We start from the raw sequence: 21,177 nt of genomic DNA on the forward strand, positions 1-21,177 counted from the left end.
CTTAGTCATCCATATGTTGTTGATCATTTTACAAAGAATGTATATATATATATATATATATATAGAGAGAGAGAGAGAGAGAGAGAGAGAGAAAGAGAGAGGTGGGCCAACAGGATGGAAGTCTTTCTTTAGTCATATACGTTGTCAAGAGAAAATAACATGTGGGAAAATACTGGTGATTATCATAATTTTGCGGATGGGAGGATGGGTGCCGATTAAAATGGTAACTTCTTTTATTAGGATGAGTAGGTTCCAAGTTTAACCTGAAATTTGATGTTGTGAAAGTTTTAGTCCTAATTTTTCTCAATCTCTATCCTTGTCCTGTTTGTGTCACATGCATACGTTCCCCTTCCTCCTAAACTTGTTTCTCTTTCAATTTTCTGGTGTGAATTAAGATTGTTGTGAGAATTAAAGATGAATATTGTGAGAAGAGAGGTAGTGTCTGTTGGAGATGTAGCAGGACCCTTCTCCAAACAAAAATTGGTTTGCCAGAATTCCCACATGATCAACTCAAATGGCATCTGGTTAGGAACTGACCCTTTTGAGTATTCACTCCCTCTATTACTAATCCAGATAATGGTGATTACAATGACCGCAAGAGCCATTTACACCTTGCTCAAACCTTTTCGACAAAGTATGATCACTGCTCAAGTCATGGTAATTAAACTTGTTCTAATTCATCCTTTCATTTTGTATATTTATATGTATGATTGATCATGGATAATTTTTAATTTGAATTTATACATGCACCAGGCTGGTTTAATTTTGGGGCCATCATTGTTTGGTCGAAATATTGGATACATGGAGAAATTCCTTCCAGCACAAAGCAAAATTGTACTTCAAACAGTTTCAAATTTCGGATTATTGATACATCTATTCCTCTTGGGAGTAAAAGTTGATGCATCCATTTTAAGACAAGCTGGCAACAACGCCATGTTAATAGGCTGCATGAGTTTTATTGTGCCGTTTCTATTCAGCTCCATCTCCTATGCAAGCATGGTTTATGGATATGGCGAGATACCAAATGACTTGGTAACTTCCCTCCGTTATGTTGTGGCATTGAATTCAATTACTTCATTTGCTGTCATAACAAGTCTGTTAACGGATCTGAACATTCTCAACTCTGAACTTGGGCGATTAGCCACAAAGACATCCATGGTTTGTGACATTTGTGGGTGGATAATGACGCTTATCTCTCGTGTGGCTAGTCGAGACTCAAAAATTGTGTCATTTTATGCTGTGTCATGCAATGCGATATTCATGCTTAGCATTGTGTTTGTGATAAGACCATTTGTCATATGGTCAACGAAGCGAAATCCAAAAGCAAAATCTAAAGAAGAGATTCCTTTCTTTATGATATTTGTGGTGATGCTAACAACGTCTCTTTTGTCTGAGGTACTTGGGCTGTATGCTGCGTTTGGTGCATTCTGGTTAGGTATAGCTCTACCGGATGGACCACCAATTGGTTCAGCTTTAATACACAAGCTTGACACGGTGGCTACCGGATTGTTGCTTCCAGCATTCATAGCGATCGGTGGGTTACGAACAAATTTATTTGTAGTGGGGGAAAAACATCCATGGGTAATAATAGTGACCATATTTTTGGGATATATTGGAAAGTTAACAGGCACGCTTGGCCCAGCTCTCTACTGCCAAATGCCATTTTCAGAAGCTTTTTCTCTTGCCCTCATCATGTGTAGTAAAGGAGTCATCGAGGTTTCCGTTTTTATCATGTTCAAGGATTCCAAGGTATGTCATCTCGTTCCTCTGTTCCTACCCACACACACACACTCACACGCGTAAACAACCTCTTATACTGTATTATATAACTATACATCATATACATATATATGCAGTGATGGAACCACGATGTTTAAGGGGGAGGGTGGTTGAGGAAAAAACAGTGTCAATAAATCTTAATTTGTACTTTTTAAGTACTATAAAAATGTTAATCCTTTTTTTCAACTTTTTATTTCGAACATAATGATTAAATTTCGTATCATTTTTTAATTATCTTTATTACTAAGAGTTTTTTTTATAAATTTATTCAAAAAAATATATACGGAAGAAAAACTATAGAAAAAATAAGAGATTGGATATGTTTTTTATTTTGTTTAATTATATTATGTGTTTTTAATTAAAATAATTAGAGGGATAATAATTAAGACGAAGTTTTGTTTTATTTGTGTGTGTATATATGTATTCACAGCTTCAATATAAAAATAAACGATCCAGTATTTTTTAGAAAAAAAAAAAAAAAAAAAAAGAGATAAAAGAGGATGTCCCTAGTATTTTTCCAAATAAAGTGGGAGTATTTAGTAATTTGAGAAAGGGAGGAGGGATTATTTAATAATTTTCTAAGAAAAAAGGGCTATTAATATACTACTAACACTATGCGTGTTACTTTAAAGGGAGAGGGAGTAATATTGTTGAAATATGGTACAATTCATATATTATTTTTCTAAAATAAGGCAGGATTCCAAATATGTTAAGCATTAATATTATCTACATAGTTTTTTTTTAATATAAAGTAAGCTATGTATATTATTTTATTTTATGATTTAATTAAATAAATATTTATAATTATTGAACTATGATTTGTGAATAAATAATTATTTACAGTAAGTTTTTTTTTTTTTTTTGTATTTTGCAGGTAGTAAATTCAGAGACTTTTAATCTACTAATCTTGTCAATGTTATTTGTAACTGGAATTACAAGACCCATGATTGTATATTTATATGATCCATCAAAGAGATATAAGGCTAAGAGCAGAAGGACTATGTTACATACACATCAAAGAAATGTCCAACTTCGGATGATGGTTTGTATCCATAATGCGGATAATGTTCCGACCATTATAAATCTCCTTGAAGCCTCAAACCCAACGCGATACAGCCCTATTGCTGTTTTTGTTCTGCACCTCATGGATCTCAAAGGTCGAGCCTCTGCCATTCTTGTCCCTCACCACCACCTAAACAAGCTCAACTCCAACTCCAACCGATCTGATCATATTGTTAGAGCTTTTTTACACTTCGAACAACAACACCAAGGTAGTGTTATGGCACAACATTTTACTGCAATTGCCCCATATGCTAGCATGCACGACGATATATGCACAATGGCTTTGGACAAAAAAGCAACAATTGTTATTGTCCCGTTTCATAAAAGTTTTGCCATTGATGGAAATGTTGAATCTTCAATGTCTACCATTAGAAACATTAACAAAAATGTCTTAGATAAAGCACCATGTTCTGTTGGTGTTCTCATTGACCGAGGACATGTCTCTAATAGTCGATCAATTTTTATAGGACCCGAGCTTTATTGCATAGCCTTACTTCTACTAGGTGGTGTAGATGATCTTGAGGCTCTTGCTTTTTGCAGACGAATGGTGGAGCACCCAAAAGTTAGCATAACAGTGGTTCATTTCAAGCATAAAAATTATGACCACGAAAAAGATACCTTAGAAAGCCAGATGATTAACGAGTTAAAGAATATGGGGATAAGTAAAGAAAAATTCATTTACAAAGAAGAGTTTGTGAGACATGGGGTGGATACAACTCATGTTGTTAATTCGTTAGGACATGGTTATGATTTGGTAATGGTGGGTAGACACCATGACCCTGAGTCTCCTCTTTTATTAGGACTAACAGAGTGGAGTGAGTTTCCTGAACTTGGGATAATAGGGGATTTGCTTGCTTCTTCAGACTTCTATTTTTCAGTTCTCGTAGTGCAACAACAACCTGGAGATACTGATTTTTTTCTTGATGGAGGGTACGAGTTACCTATTTCTATGAGAAAAGATGATGATTCAAGAGTATACCCTCATTTCTCTACTGACGAAGAATTTACACCTATACATATTAGGACATAATAAAAAAATAAAGAGATAAGATTAATTAATATACTGTGATAGAAAATTACACAAAACAATTAAATATTAGCAACGTCGCAAAACGATTCACTTGTTTGGCTCAAGATTCGTGGTTTCATATACCATCCCTTAGGTACATGGAAACTAACGTACAAAGATTTAAGTGGCTCATTGTGAAAGTTGACTCCCTCTATGTTGTATCTCTATTATAAATGTAAAAAAATTAGTTTAGGATCATGCTTAGACTTGAGTAGAAGATTTAAATATCTCATATTTACAGGAAATGCAACACTTGTATTGATTACTTGGCTTTGTTAGTGCATGATAGTCCTTTGGATTTCGTTATTTTAACTTAACTCCCTAAGAAACTCCATATCTTGTTATATTTAAATAGTTGTAATATTATTTAGCACTATCTTATTAAGCTCTAAATTTCTTAATAGTCTTTTATTTTGTTTATTTGTAGTAAAAGAGAGAGAGAGAGAGAGAAAGAAAAAGGAGAAAATATAAGTTATATGATGTAAACATTTGATTAATCCCAAGTTAATATTTGATAAAGGAGAAACTTCGAATTAATTCTTTTTTTTAGTTCATAAGGAAGTTTGCAAAAGAAAATAAATTATTAACAAGTTAATGATGTTCTGCTTGCAAACATATTTTGGTAGAAAACACTCTTCACATAAAGATATAAAGTGGTAAGTATCTAGTGTTTAACCAATTTGACCATTATTTTACACCACTAAATTTGTCATCAAAATAAAAAATTACAATCCCATTAACACCTATCCAACAACTTTAATTATCCTTTTTTATAATGTACATAACTGATGTTATATTACATTAATAAAATATCTTGAACCGTCATTTTTAAGTATTTTACAGAAATAATTTTTAAATATAAAAATAAAATAAAAATATTAGTATATTATTAATTTTTAATTAACTACAAATTCTGAAATTATATACTATATTTTCTCCAAATCTTATTTGTCCCGCAAATCTCTCACTATAAGTTAAGATATGATAATTTTCTTAAACTTTCATTATTGTTCTTTTTATATCATTTTTGTTCATATAAACATTATTTATATGATTTTATATAATTATAAAAATTATAATTACATATAAATATTTGGGCAACTGTAGGTGAAAATTTGGGAAGTAATTATATCCATAATATTTTGAAAAAGTTATTTTATCATGTATAAAAAATATTTTAGAATTAAGATGATAATAATTAAGGGAGATATTTAGTATTTTTGTTCGAAGGATATGGGCTATTATATAATTTCGCATAATTATATAAGCATTGTGCGCAGGATGTGGATTTCCTCTTTATCAGTGAAGGAAATCTTTGGGGGGGGGGGGGGGGGGGGGGGGGGGGAAATGTTGCCAAAAATATGAAATATGAAAAAATGTTATGTTATATGGAATTTTAATCTTAGTTTTTTGTTAAAACTTGATACCTTGTAAAACGTGAAGTTGTCGAAGTGGGTTTTGGCAATCGAAGTGTGAAGTTCATGTTTCTAGGACCGAATTGGGAATTGGGAATCGATAAATAAAGCTTAATGGTAATTAAGGATGATAATAATAATGATTAAGAAGAAAAGACTTAGATTTGACTAGATGTTCATGTATTGAAGAAATTGAGATTAATCTTAAAATTATCCCGTGAAGTTAGCATCTTGATTCTTGATGCTTTTTGTCCTTATTAACTAACCTTTACATTACACAAGGCTCAATGATCACCTCCTCCGGATCTCCCCATCTTTATTAACATGCCACACCTTCAAGTTAATAATAAATTATATTAATTATGTAATAATATACACTATGAACAATTATAATATAATTTTTTTAATAAAATACACAATTTAATTTGAATTCACTATGTTACTTTCTTGGCTATGCATTATCTCTAAGAATGAAAATTTTGTTGACTTTATAGAAATAAATTTCTTCAAAAAGTGAAATTTTAAGAAATTTATGTTGAAAATACATAAAAAGTTGGCTACCTTTTTTGTTTTCTTTTAGAGGGGTAAAATAACATGGAAGAGTAGAACCAAGAAAGGGGTCCTTTGAATTTTGTGCCTCCTTTTTACACACCCATATATTATAAATGATTATATTCATCATCAATATGGTTAAGACTTTGGAGAAGTTGATATATTAAGCAATAAATAAATAAAAGAATTGTTTAATTATTATTATTATTATAAATATAATATTTGTGGGGGAGAGAGAAGAGGGAATCCATGTGAGGTGCTGAGTTATACGATTGATGTTTGAGGTGATATGCCAGCTATTGTACTTATTATTAATTGATTTTTATTTTATGTGTAGCGTAGAAATGTCGCTTTTTTGTTTATTCAATTAAATTATTGAAGATGTTGGACGAGCCTCTCTCTCTCTCTCTCTTTATTCGAATAAATTAATTACTAACTTTTATCTTCATTAATTAATCCTAATTAATATGGTAAATACTAAATTTTCTTCTTAATTAATTCCCTTTTGTAGGAAATATCTATTAACTGAACCCACAATTGTACCCAACACCATTGCCATTAATTTTTAAATTAAGACATGGGTTTGAGCATGTTCAAATTGCTCTAATTTTCTATCCATGTAATAACACCACTATAAAAGATTAAAAACAAAATAAATTATAAATTTTTGGACTAAAATAATATTAAAAATATATAAATTATAAAACGTAGTAAAAATAAGTAAGACATCGCTTTCTAATCTTGTTCTCGTTCTGTCACCAAAATTTTTATCTTATTTATTCATATATCAAGATAGAATATGACAAATAACCGAGTTCTTATTCCGTAACAATCTTCGCGTGCTATATTATTGAACCATTAATAAATAATCATGAATTCATAAGATATATTTCAATAATTTAAATTTTTTTTTGTAATTTGAATATGACAAGGTAATACGGTTGAAGAATTTAAGGACTTTTATACCTATGTTTAAATAAATTCGAAATTTATACAAATTTTAACTATAGATCTACACTTATTTTAATTAGAAAATAATAAAAGTGCTATACAACATTATAAATATTGAATTCACATGGATTTGAAAATGCATTGTTTTAATTCCAAGTAAAATTATTATTTTTTTTCCAATTAAATTATAATAAATTTTGTTCCTAACATCTAAATGATACTTTTATATTTTATTTTTAAATTTTTATTTTTTCTAAGAATATCATGACCCTCTTTTCTTTTTCATCTAATCGGAGTCTAATATCTGTATTTTTTTTTTTTGTGACAGTATAATATACACATATAAACAAAATTAATAATCTTTTAGGTTATTTATTTCCTTTTATCTTTATCTTTTATTTTTACTTAATTTATTTTTAAAATTTAAAATATTTCTATTCAAAATCCCAAAAATATAATTGTCATATAAAACCTACTAAATTCATATGGAATAATATAAATTAATTTACAAGAAAATGAATATAAAAAAATATCACAAAAACTAATTATAACTAAACCAAAATCATAGAAAATAAATATATACCCATTTCCTAACCCTATATATGGATGAAGTAGCATATAAATGATGAATCACATCTAGCTAATTCTACAAGTAAACACACTGTATATATATATATATATATTAATTATAATCAAACAGTACATATTCTCTGGTCCAACATATAATAATTATTAGGAAATTATTATTTTTGGGTTGCTCGAGTAAGTAATTTGTCCATATGTGAGATTTAATTTATGCTAGTCAAATTATGTGTGTATGATGATTACCACTAACTTCTCATAAACAAGGGGGAAAAATTAAAATGTGCAATTTTTTTAATTTAGAATTATTATGTGCATATGCCATAAGTAACGTTCGTACATATCTATGTATATATATATATATATATATTCATAATACTTACATACATGCATGTAGAACATTAATGATCTACAGTACTATATATCCCAAATTTCGTCATTTTAAATTTAATTATGTCAATAAATTAACTTAAAGATCAAGATGGTGATTAGGGTATGTAAGATATATTTTAATTTTTATCTCGTAATATAATTGACACGTGGCAAACATCTACGTTTAGATCTTTGATTAAAGTAATAATTATTTTACTCATCAATGTAATGATTACTTCAAGTGTAAAGTCTAAGGAAATTCAACAATTAGGTTTCCACAAGAAACGTAATGATGTAATGAGAAGGGTAAAATTGACATATAATTTATAAATACGTATATATATATATATATATATGTATATGTATATGTATGGGGTAATTTTTTCTGTGTATCCCACAATGTATTTCAATCTTTATCTAAACATGTGAATCATATATATGTATAGATGATATAACTCCATATATATAAGATTTAGCTTAAAATTTTGGAGAAAAATAAAATAAAAATAAATTTAAAAAGAGAAGACAGGGAATATTAATTAGAAGAGAAAGAAGAAACAGTTTATAGTTAATTACAAATTGCAGGGTGTAAAAATACATAATCCCTTTTTCCATTTCTTTCTCTTCATCTTCATCTTCGACATCATTCATCGCCTCAAGAATTCTCGAAATTCCGAATCTGCCATTATTACACGCAGATCCGAAAAACCAAAAAAAAAAAAAAAAAGAAAAAGAAAATTAATTTATCCACAAGATCAATATGGCAAATAGTACCCCACGTACGTAGTAATTTTAATTAAACCCACCGAAGATTTCAGAAATCCGGCACGCCCGCCGGAAAAAAAAATCCCTTGAAGACGACTAATCTTCGGTGATGCTTTCTAGACGAGGCTGCCATTCTCCGACACGGCCGCTGTGTCGGCGCTGATGATGGTGATGACGCCGTTGGTGGTGATCTTTCCGTTTTCCCGACGTGATATCTTCTTCCAAGTATGATTTACTCTTGTTAAGATCCTCTCTGTTAATTTTTCTGGAGGGTTTTTTGAAGTTACGGTGATTTGCACCGGGTTTCCGCTTCTCAGGGACGGAAGAGGAGGGGATCAAGAAGTAGATGCTGCCGCGTTTGAGCTCGGAATCCGGCGAGAGGATCATGATCTTCCGGACAACACCTTGAGAGCTCGGCTTGCTCAAGACATGGTTAGGGTTAGCCTTGAGGATCTCGGCGGCGGTGACGGGACCTGTTATCTCCTCTACGTGGCCGTTTAAGTGAACTATGCGGATCAAATCTAGAGCTCCACAGGGAAGAACACAAGCCAAACAACACCTTAAGCTATTACCCATTATGATGATCTCCCTACTCTTTCCTTTTCTTTTTTTTTTTTTCTTCTCTGTAAATCTTCTGTGTGTTTGGTTTTTTTTTTTTTTTTTTTCTTTTCTCTTTTCCTTTTTGGGGGAGGACGAAGGTGACCTTCAAAAGAGTGTTCGGACAATGTTATATAGGAAGAGCCTTATAGTTGTGAAGACAAATATGAATAGAAAATTTTCATATTGGATTTGAAATGACAAAATTGCCCTTGATTCTACATGTTACATTTATATCAACTTAAGAAATATGTGTTATAATTATGTTTACAATCAAAAGCGAATGTATACGTGCCATTATGCAAATAAATTAAACCCTAATAATTGATTTTATAATTATAAAAGTTACGTGTTGTGGGCATCGATAAATTAAGTTTAGTTGACTGTTAAACGATAGCTAATGTTAATGTATGGGCTGTTTAGTAAATATGTTAAGTGTTGGGGGGTAGAATATAAATATTATTTGAACTTACAAGTGGTTCCCACAACATGGAAGCAGAAGGGGGTGGGTGTAATCGCGAATACAGGCATTATGCAGGGACGAAACTCAATTATTATTTAATTAAAAAAGTGATTAAAGAGTAAAACCAAGTTATTTAAGCAATTTGGTACGGACATTTTGTCCTTTTGATCCTGCTGCCTTCTTTTGGTACTCTTCTCCGCGCGTGCTTATTTTCTGATATTTTCTTTTTCCATATATATATATATTATTTCAGTATTAAATAATTTAAATTACTATTTAATCTAATTTTACCAAAACTACGACATAAATATTTTTTAATAATAATTATTTTAAGCTATTTAAAGAGAGAGGTGGCGTGGGCCACGTAGGGAGCTTATTAATTTACCCGGGGTGGGCAACAATCTTGGGTCACGGCGTATATAATTGGACCAGTCTGGATATGAATGAACACATGGACCTTCAATTTTCTGTCCAATTATTATTTTTTTTTTAAAAAAAAATTATTTTTTATGGGACCTAACTATGCCAGCTATAATATAGTTTTTATTATTGAATAGTAAAGTTTATAGTAATGAAATTTTAATTTCGATTTTCAATTTTCTCATATCTTTTAAAATTCTAAAATTAAAAATTAAACTGATAATGAATATTATTGGCCGGTGAGCCAAGTTAGGAACTCTGCAGGTGATGTAATAAAAGTTAAAAATCTCCGAGAATCTAGCCGTCTTAGTACAGATGTTTTCTTTCCTTTTTTGTTACTTCTGACTCAAATATTATATTTTTTTCTGGCATTCATTTTTAATATAATTTATTTTATTAATTTAAACCATATAATACTTTTTATAAATTTGAGGATAGCTGGCTACTGAATAATCCATATTTTCGTAATTATTTTTTGTAATATTATAAGCCTATTTTCAGTCGCAAAGTGATTATATATATATATATATATATCAGGTTTATGGAGAAGTCAGTAGTAATTAAACCTTAACTGCAGCATATGTATATATACATATATATATGTATATAAGATAATTACTTGGATATGGGTATGTGTAGAAAAATATTATATGATGATCTGAATTACTTGAAGTTTTAATTAATTAGTGAAAAATAAGTCACTTGTGGCAGAATAAATAAACAAATTATATGAGAAGTAATGTAATCAATTGTACTACGGTCAGAAATTAATTCATTAACTAGTAATTACTAAATAAAAATAATTGTATGAAGCTGACAAGTAATTAGGGTTTTTGTCTGGTCTGGTCTGGTCATTAAAACGTGTTGCAGATGAGGAAGACGAAGGTTCATGGGCAGTAAGGTTTCGGGCACCGACCATTAAACTCAAACTCCCAACTCACAATCATAATCATTAAACTAATTAAACCCCACGACCCAAAGATTCCTCATAGTTTCACATCTCAACTCAACCTATATACATATATATATATATATGTATATATATACACCCCTACAATTATAATTTACCTACCCTCCATGTACATTATACACGCATATATATACATAGACATAGACATAGACATACGTGTATTACATACACACACACATATACATATTTAAACGTAAAAATGAAAAGAGCAAGTAGATGTCCATAATTGAACAACGTGACTGAAGTCTGTCTTTACAGTAAAGCCAAGGTGAAAGTTGGATTCTTAATTGATTAATTGATTAATTAATTAATTAATTAAGGATTGGGATTAGAGTATGATTAAAGCTTTTATAATCCATTTGCTATCGGTTCTTGTATACCGTGGTACTTGTCTTCTTTACTCTACTTCAATTTGATTATTTGTTAATGCTTTTGCTCTCTCTCTCTATATATATATATATATATTATCTACCTGATCATGTGATCAATTATACATACATACATACATACATACATATATATATATATAGCTGGCAAATGAAGCTGATTCAGTGAAATCCTACGTTAGTTAATTTGATTGGTTAAAAAGCTTCAACAATAATGTTTAAAATTCTCATTAAAAATTCTATTGGAGTGGAATTAGTTTTAACTAAACTTCTCGATGTCTCAGTCAATTGGTATCATTTTTTAGGAATATATTACTTATAAATATGAATACATGCATGTATATATATATATATATATATGGTGTGTAGTTTTTGTAGTTTAGCAAATGGAACGTTTTTCATGGACCCCAAACAACAAATTTTTGGTGAAATGTCATGTTGTAAGGACGGATTATAAGACTGAATGTATATATATACACACACACACACACACACACAGAGACATGTATATATATATATATATATATATATAGAGCAAGAATAATAATTATTTCTAAATGATTTCATGTTTTCTTTTATATGGACCCAACAAATGAGTAAAACTTGTGGTGCTTGCAAAAAGAGACAATTATTCAAAGATTTTTTTTTTTTTTTTGAAAAGTAATTATTTAAGAATAATATCCAAATTAATTCAACTAATTTGATCACTTCTTGTCACCAGTTTCTTCTCTCACACATAAATCTATATTTGTATCCAATAAATAAATATTTATATATATATATATGTATGTGTATATATAGGTTTATTTTAAGAAAAGGAAAAGACATATAAATTGACCAATCAAATATTTTTAAAAGCAAAATAAATAGTTTACATTGTTAAAAAAAATCAAATAAAAGCAAAATTATAAATTATGTAATTGGGTAATAATAAAAATATGTACCATTTTATAATTAAACACATTAAGGAGGTAAGGTTTTAAAAGATACACACACACACACACACACACACACACATATATATAAGGACACCATATATATATATATTGATTATACGTAAAAAAAATTATATATATGGCAGGAAATAATAAACTTTTCCCTACCTATTTGTTTTTCTTTTTGTAATTAATTTCATTTAATACACACAATTATATACTATTGCCCATATGTATATATAGTTGTGCATGCATCATATCTACATCTTATCTTGTTTTTACGTGGACAACTCATACTCATAATTACATGCATGAACTTGTAATAAGATGCAAATCGATACAAAATCTTTTTTTTTTTTTTAAGTTCCAATAGAGAATCCGTAGCAGGTGAAGATATATACACACACACACACACACATATATATATATATATATGCAACGGTGTGATATATGTTAAATATGGTGCACGCATTGCTAAATAGCTTCTCCAAATCTGCATGTTGCAGAGCCAAAATTAATTTATATTAATCCCTTAAATTTATTATGTATATAAGCGTGCATGTTATGATAAAAGAGGAGTTGTTTATGTTTGCTTCATGTTTCTAGACATCGAGCAAGATTTTATATGAGATTTTAATTGGATTTAATGTTATTAATTTATTACATATTTTATATATATATATATATAATCTGTTTAATCGTGTGGATTTTCAGTCAGACCAATTAATTTTATTCTTATAATATATCAAATTTCAAGATTTTTAGTAGCTTTTTCTTGTGGTTATGAGATATATGGTAGGTGGTATGTTGACCGTCCACATGTGTGTGTGTGTGACCAAATAATAATTTTACTAGTTTTACAATGGTTTAAAGCCAAGTTATATATTTTTATAATTTTTTTAATAAGTAAAGTTATAAATATATTATTGTTGAATTAAATATATATATAAATATAAAAAAAAATTAACTAATCAATTATTATTAAGTTAATTTTTTATTGAATTAATTCAAAAAAATATATTATTTTATCGAATAACAACAAGATTTTATTTGTTTAATATGTAAAAATTAATTATAGATATTAAAATCTATTTTTTAAATCAAAACTATTGCAACCTGGACCCAGGCCCAAAGCTCCAGCCCGATCCATCTCTTAAATTCTAAAACTGTGAAGCACCAAATTCATATATTCATTACAACCAACTTAAACAATTTTATTTCAAATATTAAATTATGTTAATGTATGAATAATATTTATACTACAAAAAAATATGTATATATATATATTTAATAATAATTTTTAAGAAAAATATTTAGTATTTAAATAATAATAGTAACTTATTTTTCAATACTTTATAATTTTCGTATTAATTAAATACTTGTTTACATTAAAAATATTTTATGGAACAACATATTATTTTTATCTCAAATTTGCTTTTAATAGCTTATAGCATAAACATACTCTGATGGTTGGGAACTCAATTATTTAATTTCAATGTTCGTCAACTTTTATGGGCCGTCTGATGGGCCTAAGTAAGTAAGGCCCAACTCATTATATATTTATCAATCTTGCAAGACAACATACACAAAGCTTAATTGAGGATTATTGATACCAAATTCAGCTTAAACTCCACTTTTCTCCTCTAATTAATTAATTAATTACTATTTTAATATCTAATTCAAACTCATTTATAAGGAATTAATATTACAAATAAGGTTATCTCGCGTTATATGTACATAGTCTATAACTCATCTTCACTGCGTAAACAGAAACCAATCCGAAAACTCTCATTTAGGTACCCATTTCAAAGCATTCAAAATCTTTTAACTCAGACTCTTAAAAATCTTAATTTACATTAAATCACAAATAAATAATGTAATTTCTTACCATCTAAGTTTACGTTTAGATGTGATTTACACCTCTACAAATAAATTTTTACCATAACTTGCTCCCCACATTAAAGAAAACAAACCCACCACCCTATAAATTTGCCCATGACTAAAATCCTCATCACCCAAAAAACAAAAATGGAAAATACAAATATTGTATTGTTCATCACACTGATCACTTTTGCTCGTACACCTTCTCTTGTGTTTGGCAACTCAGAAAATACTAAACAAAATTTTCCAGCCATTCTTGTGTTTGGGGACTCAACAGTTGATACAGGCAATAACAACTTCATAAACACATTATTTAAAGCAAATTTCCTACCCTACGGACAGGACTTCCCAGGACATATCCCTACGGGAAGGTTCTGTGATGGGAAACTTGTCCCTGACCTTATAGCTTCTTTTTTGGGCATCAAAGATATTGTCCCTCCTTACTTGGATCCTAGGTTGTCGGACGATGAGATCAAGACAGGTGTCAGTTTTGCGTCAGCCGGCTCCGGTTACGATGACTTAACGACTATCATATCAAATGTGATTCCAGTTTCTACCGAAGTTGATATGTTGAAGAGTTACATAAAGAGGCTCAACAGCATTGTGGGAGAGGAAGAAGCAAAAAAGATTGTTGAAGGTGCATTGGTTCTTGTAAGTGCAGGAACAAACGACTTCGTTTTTAGCTTTTATGACCTTCCCACAAGATCATCCGAGTTCAACATCACTGGGTATCAGTCTTTTTTGCTAGACAAGCTACAAAAACTTATTAAGGTGATTTATATATCAAATATATCCATGTTCGTAAATTTATTCAGAATTGATTACTGACTAATATTTTACATATATGTGTGTGTGTGTGTGTGTGTGTGTGCAGAATATATATGATCTGGGATGCCGGACAATAGTGATAACTGGGGTGCCTCCAATCGGCTGCTTGCCAATTCAAATGACAATAAAATTTGAGGCCCAAGAATTTAGAACATGTATGGAGAATCAGAATTCAGATGCCGAATCTTACAATGCAAAGCTTCAAAATTTGTTGCCTCAATGGCAGGCTTCTCTTCCGGGCACCAGACTCTTCTATGCGGACATCTACGGGCCCCTATATGATATGATGAACAACCCTCAAAACTACGGTAAATAATAAGCTGTCTTTTCATATATACACATGTAGATATATATAGATGTTAACTATAGTAAGTATTTTCGCAGGATTTGTAGAAACAAAGAAAGGATGTTGCGGGACTGGACTAGTGGAGGCATCATTCCTGTGTAATACGCTGACTCCAGTATGCGGAAATCCTCAGCAGTTTCTATTCTGGGACAGCATTCATCCCTCCCAAGCAGCTTACTCTTTTCTTGCTAAAAACCTTACTCAAGCTTTCTTAACCCAATTAAATTAACTTAAATTTTTTTTTTTTAATATAGTTTATGATAAATTAGTCAGAATTAGTTACTACAATTTTATTTTATCATGTAATTCTGATTTAATTATAGGAATAAAATTATATAGCTACCTTTCACGTTATATTATAATATTCTTGGTCTATTTTCTTTTAAAGATTTAATTAAACTTGGTCATTCATAAAACTCTGTTATATAGTAAATAATTTACAGTTTAAATAAAAGAAATAATAAATCCGGTATGTTGGAAGAACACGAGAAGATGACTTGTCAATATATAACTTATTAATTGTAATTTTAAAATTTATATATATATAAACGTGAACTGTAAAAATAGCTTCGGTTATTTCTTTTTCAGTAATGGATGACCGGAGCGCTCCACGTGCGTAAATTACCGTCACAGAAACGACTTCACATACACATTTACTTGCGGAATTTTTAAAATTCAATGAATAAATACAAAGCATTGATAGAAAATGTTACCTCAATGTGTATATGACAGCACTAGCAAAAGAAATGACGTACAACAACGTTTTCCTACTTCTGTTTATAATATTAAATTTTAGTAATATTTATTTGTATTATGCAGGATAATTTATATAAATTTTTTATATATTTATTTTAAAAAATATTTAATATATATTTTAATAAATTTTTATTTATGAAAAATTTTATTAATTTTTTTATAAATAAATTTACTAACATATTAGTGATGTAATATGAAATTATATAATAAAATATTTTTTTATTAATCTTATTCGTAAATATAAGCACACCGTCGAATCACGTAAAATTTTATTTTTTTTTATGTTTATTGTGCATGTTTTAAGAATTAATTTTTTCTAACAAAATAGTAATTGAAGTGAAATTGAAGTATAATTTTTAATAAAAAAAATCAAGACTATATCTTATCAATCAATATTTTTAGATAAAATGGTAGGAGACTCAAAAACTTAAGTTAATTTGTTCAGCATATTTTAAAGTTTGTTCTTTTAATTACTTTAATCTCAGTGTATAAACACTAAAAGGGCAAAGAATTTGACATTAAAAGCCTTTACGTGCTGCCTTATTTGAAAGAGCAAGAAGAATTCAATAATGGGATGGATATTCAACAATCTTCTGAGTATTTATCTCTGAGATCAGAAATGTCTGGAGGACTAAAATTCCTACTCAGCAATCTTTACAATCAGAAGCTTAAAATACTGCTACCTCAATTACAGCCTTCACTACCAGGAAGCAGAAGTATTTAAGTTGATGTTTACACTCCATTGATGGGCATGATCAGAAATTCACAATATATTGTAAAGCCATTTTGCTCCAGAAATTCTAAATTGGCTGGTAATTAAAATGAAATGCGTTCCGGGTCGCTTGTAACTCATGCTATAGTAAAAATGACGCCCAACTGTAAACAGTAAACGTCTGCATAAGCTAAAAGCCTAGGAGACCATGACAAGAGTTGCGGATATTGATTACTCTACTACAGGACAAAGCATATTTTATATACAGGATAAAGAAGAATATACACATGGCATCGTGAGTTTCTGAAAACTGATTAGAATATAGCTTCAGTTAAAAAGTGTTTAATCAAACCAAGCCATCGCATATCCAATTATCTTTTACCTAAGGTAGACTTTTAACAGTTTTTGTTCCTCCCAAATGCAAGTTGTATCCAACAGCTTCACTGTAACAAAGAGGATGGCTGTGGGTGCAGATTTGTAGAAGCAGTCTCGACATGTAACCTAATTGACTCCAACTTGCAAGACCGCTTCAGTGTTCCTATCTTGGGATTGCATCCGAGTAAATCAGCTCACAAAGCCCTGCCCGACAACCTAGAAAAGCAGTTCATTCAATCAACAACCAGCGATAAAATCATTTAATTTTCTAGATATAATTTCTGAGAATCTTCACAAACACGAAATTGTTTAGTACTATAAAAAGTTTAACCTTTGCATCACTGATTGTTATGCAATGTGGAAAAGGAACAAGACAAAAGTAATTTAGTACAAAAAAGTTTCCAGCATAATCAATATATGATTTTGCATCCTTTTGCAGTCACCCATATGAGCACGCGCAGATATATTGGCATACAAGAACAACTTCAACCTAAAAGACAAAAGTACCATGTGTGGTCACCACATGATATTTTCCCCTTTTGTTGGGCCTGCAGAAGAAGCTGCCACTAATAACTAATTTGAAAATAAATATTTCAAATCATCAATTTTAAGACACAAGTAAAAACAATAACCGACTGTAAGGTTATTGACTATACCTACAAACTGACTATGACTTCAGAAAATAAAGTTTTGTCCTCCTCACATGCTCATTGTAGAGTTCCTAGAATCAATCACTACCATAGACGTAGTAACGCGGGGACCAAATTAGATCACTAACAACTAATTAATGTCCCAAAACATAGAATACTTGATTGTTACTATGGATTGGGAGGATAAAATCACGTATCACTAATAACAACGGTAGCAATGCTTGAAACCTAGTACCCACTTAAGTAGGATTGTGTGGAAAGTAATTGATCCAACAATTATTTGCAAAAATAGGTAACTGGTTTCCCCGACCAAAGACTATGCTATGAATCTGGTGAACGCCGGCATGCAACTGCACTGTGAATAGCCCTGGCTTTTGCAATTTAAATTGTTGACGATAGCATTTATATCCTAACCCACTTGAATAAATATTTCAGTTAAAGACATCTATATTAAAAGTAAGATGTTCTGATAATTTAACAAGAGTTGAAAACAATCAAGTTCCTATATGAGGTATATGCTTCTTTCAAGGATTTAAAGTTAGCATCACAGATTCGTTGTTGACCTCAACTATATGCTTCAGCCTCAAAGAATTCTACACCAATCTAGCCAAACAGAGCAAAAATTGGCTAATTTTCTTATCTCTCAGTAGTATCTCAGGTGCAGTGTATTTGGTTATACAGAAGTTAAACAAATTCGTGAACTGCTGCTAAGGACTGCATCAAACAAGCCTAATAAAAGGTTGCTTACCTTCACTTTCCAACACCAGCTGATCCAGTAGTTCCCTGGAACAAGTCACTAAGGCGAGCCTCCAGATCCTCCACACCATATTTAATATACTTGTCTGCGTGCTTCCCTATCTCAGGATGATTCTGAAATTTTCCAATAAAGTTCCCATAAGCCGGTATCAAAAGTTTAGTCACAGAAATTCTCAACTCTTCTCGTAGTTGCTCATCATACACAACCCATGTAGACTGAGTTTTACAAATGTCTTCGACAGATGAATTGAATAACTTAAGCTTCTCTTTCATAGTCTTGGAGGGAACATTTGAGGCCGTGGAGCTATTTTCAAGCTTCAAAGCTCCTAGTACCCCGTTCCACGAGCTCCTCTGATAATTGGAATGATACTGCCATACTTTAGCAGTGTGTTTTCTTATCCAAACGTCACCAAGAAGTGACCCGAGTTCACTATCCTTCACCTTTTGAACAATGTACCTCCCGTTATTCATCATGAAAACAGAGCATAAGGCCGGGTCCCGATAAATCTTGGACTTAACCTCTAAATTACTCTCCAGCAGCTCCATAATCCAAGCCATTTGCATTGACAAAGAAGTCGAGTCCTTGGACGGGACACCGTTGCTCTCCTCGAAGATTTGCTCAAATGTCTCTCTGGACTTGCACGCTGCCCGGAGATAGTTCATCACATAACGCGTGATCGGATGGAGGCCGCCACCGGGAACTGCCACCTTTGCTGGGTCCCGGCGGATCAGATTTTTCAATTCCACGAATATGCCTCTGATTGCCTCCCCCAGTCGCTTCCACATCGTGAATGCTTCATTTCTCAAAACCAAACAGTACTGATCAGAAAACACTGACTCAAATTCAGGCATTAGATCCCTCATGGTTTCAAAAACGTCGAGAATCTTGAACAGTCTATCTGGTGCTCGGCTACCGATTGCGATTGCATCAGCGAAATTCAGTAGCTGAATTGCTGACCCTCGACAGACTTCCATAAATGAGAGATCGGCAGCCGAAGAGAAACCGAAGAAGACGCGATCACATAAGCGGCGTTCGCTGGGAAAGAGGATGCGGAGGAAAACGTTCGCCGCTTTCATCCAACGCTCTATTTCGTCCCCGAGGTCCTGCCATGGCATCCTTTGAACTTCGTCGATGCTCAGCTTCTGCAAACCCAGTCTTGACATGCTTTCTTCCAGAAACTCCCTTCGGCAACTGCTGTAAACGTGCGAGCACTCCTTCCCGAACCCGGCCGCCACCATGCGCTTCGCAATCTCGTGCAGGTCGTTTATAGTCCCCGAGGGCAGCGCGTCGATCACGATGTCGTACTCAGTGAGTGGCTGCGCTACGGGGATCTGGCGATTCTCACCGCCATCATCATCTTCGCCGTCTTCGTCCTCTGAGTCAAGCGGCGAGTTTCTAGCCGAACCGCTGGGTTGAGCCAGGTCAAAAGACTCGCCGGCTCGTTCCATCAGTGACCGGAACTCGTCCTCAACACGAAACATGGCCTGCTGCACGAGGTCCTCGGCGCGTAAAAGGCACGCGCCAACTAATTTATCCCCTCCCAATGGACTCCAGTCCCTGATAGTGGCAATCAACTCGTCGATGGCATCGAGAAAGGCTGATGAATCGGCGGAGTCGGACCAGATCGGCTGATCGGCGGCCACATAGCGAGAGATCTGTCGGTCCAGTAATTTGAGTGTCCGCTCGAGCGCGGCGCAGACGCTGGGCCCCTCTTCCCCCATTTTATCAGACAACTTCTCGCGAGAAAACCTCCCATCGAAGTTTGAGAATATCTGCAGAATATCATCAGCCATAGTGTCGTTGTGGCCCAAAGTCTTGGCTATGTGGCGCGCCACAGCCAGTAACTTCTCTTCACCATTTTCAGCCATCACCACCGGTCCAAAAACTAAATAAACACACAGTGACGAGAATCTGTCGCGTCGTCAGCCTTAAGTAAGCTCATCAAAGAGAAGCCTCGGACCCGATGACGAAATCAGTCTGCGGAAAGCAAAGCGAAGAGGAAAGTGAGGGAGAGAAGGAAGAGGGGATGAGGATGAGGATGAGGATGAGGATGAGGGAGCAGTGGAAAAAGACAGAGAAGTCCCTGGAGAACGCGGTTTGGCGTTGAATAAAGAAAAGAAGGAAAGAGAAAGGAAACGCGGGAAAAGAAGAGAGAAAATGAAGCAACAGAAAAAGAAAAGAAAATTAAATTAAATTAAATTTAAAATTTTGGAGACTGAAAGGGACGGGAACGTGGAAAAAAGAAGAATGGCAGTTGAGTTGTTTATAAATTTTTTGAAACAACTTTTTCTACTTTTCTTTTTTAATTTTTTTTATTTAAAAAAAAAAAAGTAATAATTCAAGAAGTTACGAAATGGGATTTGGTTCCAATTTCCGATTCCTATTCCTTTGAACTGGGTGTGTGGCTCCACTTTCAAATCAGAGTAATTAATTAATTAATTAAAAAATAAACAATTAATATATAAATTAAACTTCATTAATTGAGATTATTCTTGTAGTCAGCTTAATGAAAACAGAGTACGAAATTATAAATTAATTTAGGAAAAGTTAAAAG

At 32.0% G+C, this 21,177-nt stretch overlaps 4 protein-coding genes across 4 annotated transcripts; 2 read left to right on the forward strand and 2 right to left on the reverse strand.

Moving 5' to 3' along the window:
• Positions 1 to 109: 109 nt before the first annotated feature.
• Positions 110 to 4,398, forward strand: LOC110823690 (cation/H(+) antiporter 14). Its single transcript, XM_088214122.1, has 3 exons — positions 110 to 657; positions 754 to 1,749; positions 2,654 to 4,398. The coding sequence occupies exons 1-3, from the start codon at positions 415 to 417 to the stop codon at positions 3,869 to 3,871; spliced, it is 2,457 nt and encodes an 818-aa protein (XP_088070248.1). The 5' UTR covers positions 110 to 414; the 3' UTR covers positions 3,872 to 4,398.
• Positions 4,399 to 8,317: 3,919 nt separating this feature from the next.
• LOC110823781 (uncharacterized) lies at positions 8,318 to 9,251 on the reverse strand. Its single transcript, XM_022054258.2, has 2 exons — positions 8,589 to 9,251; positions 8,318 to 8,461 (listed from the first exon to the last, which is right to left on the reverse strand). Exon 1 carries the CDS (start codon positions 9,121 to 9,123, stop codon positions 8,644 to 8,646), a length of 480 nt encoding a protein of 159 aa, XP_021909950.1. The 5' UTR covers positions 9,124 to 9,251; the 3' UTR covers positions 8,318 to 8,461; positions 8,589 to 8,643.
• Positions 9,252 to 14,272: 5,021 nt separating this feature from the next.
• Positions 14,273 to 15,796, forward strand: LOC110823691 (GDSL-like Lipase/Acylhydrolase superfamily protein). Its single transcript, XM_022054127.2, has 3 exons — positions 14,273 to 14,970; positions 15,074 to 15,335; positions 15,412 to 15,796. Exons 1-3 carry the CDS (start codon positions 14,314 to 14,316, stop codon positions 15,600 to 15,602), a joined length of 1,110 nt encoding a protein of 369 aa, XP_021909819.2. The 5' UTR covers positions 14,273 to 14,313; the 3' UTR covers positions 15,603 to 15,796.
• A 1,171-nt stretch (positions 15,797 to 16,967) lies between these two features.
• LOC110823616 (exocyst complex component EXO70B1-like) lies at positions 16,968 to 20,640 on the reverse strand. The gene is made up of 2 exons (XM_022054035.2): positions 18,615 to 20,640; positions 16,968 to 17,432 (listed from the first exon to the last, which is right to left on the reverse strand). Exon 1 carries the CDS (start codon positions 20,489 to 20,491, stop codon positions 18,617 to 18,619), a length of 1,875 nt encoding a protein of 624 aa, XP_021909727.2. The 5' UTR covers positions 20,492 to 20,640; the 3' UTR covers positions 16,968 to 17,432; positions 18,615 to 18,616.
• Between the last annotated feature and the right edge of the window lie 537 nt (positions 20,641 to 21,177).

This window comes from Carica papaya, chromosome 2, assembly GCF_054855325.1.
Source record: "Carica papaya isolate Zhongbai chromosome 2, ASM5485532v1, whole genome shotgun sequence".
Lineage (NCBI taxonomy): Eukaryota > Viridiplantae > Streptophyta > Magnoliopsida > Brassicales > Caricaceae > Carica > Carica papaya.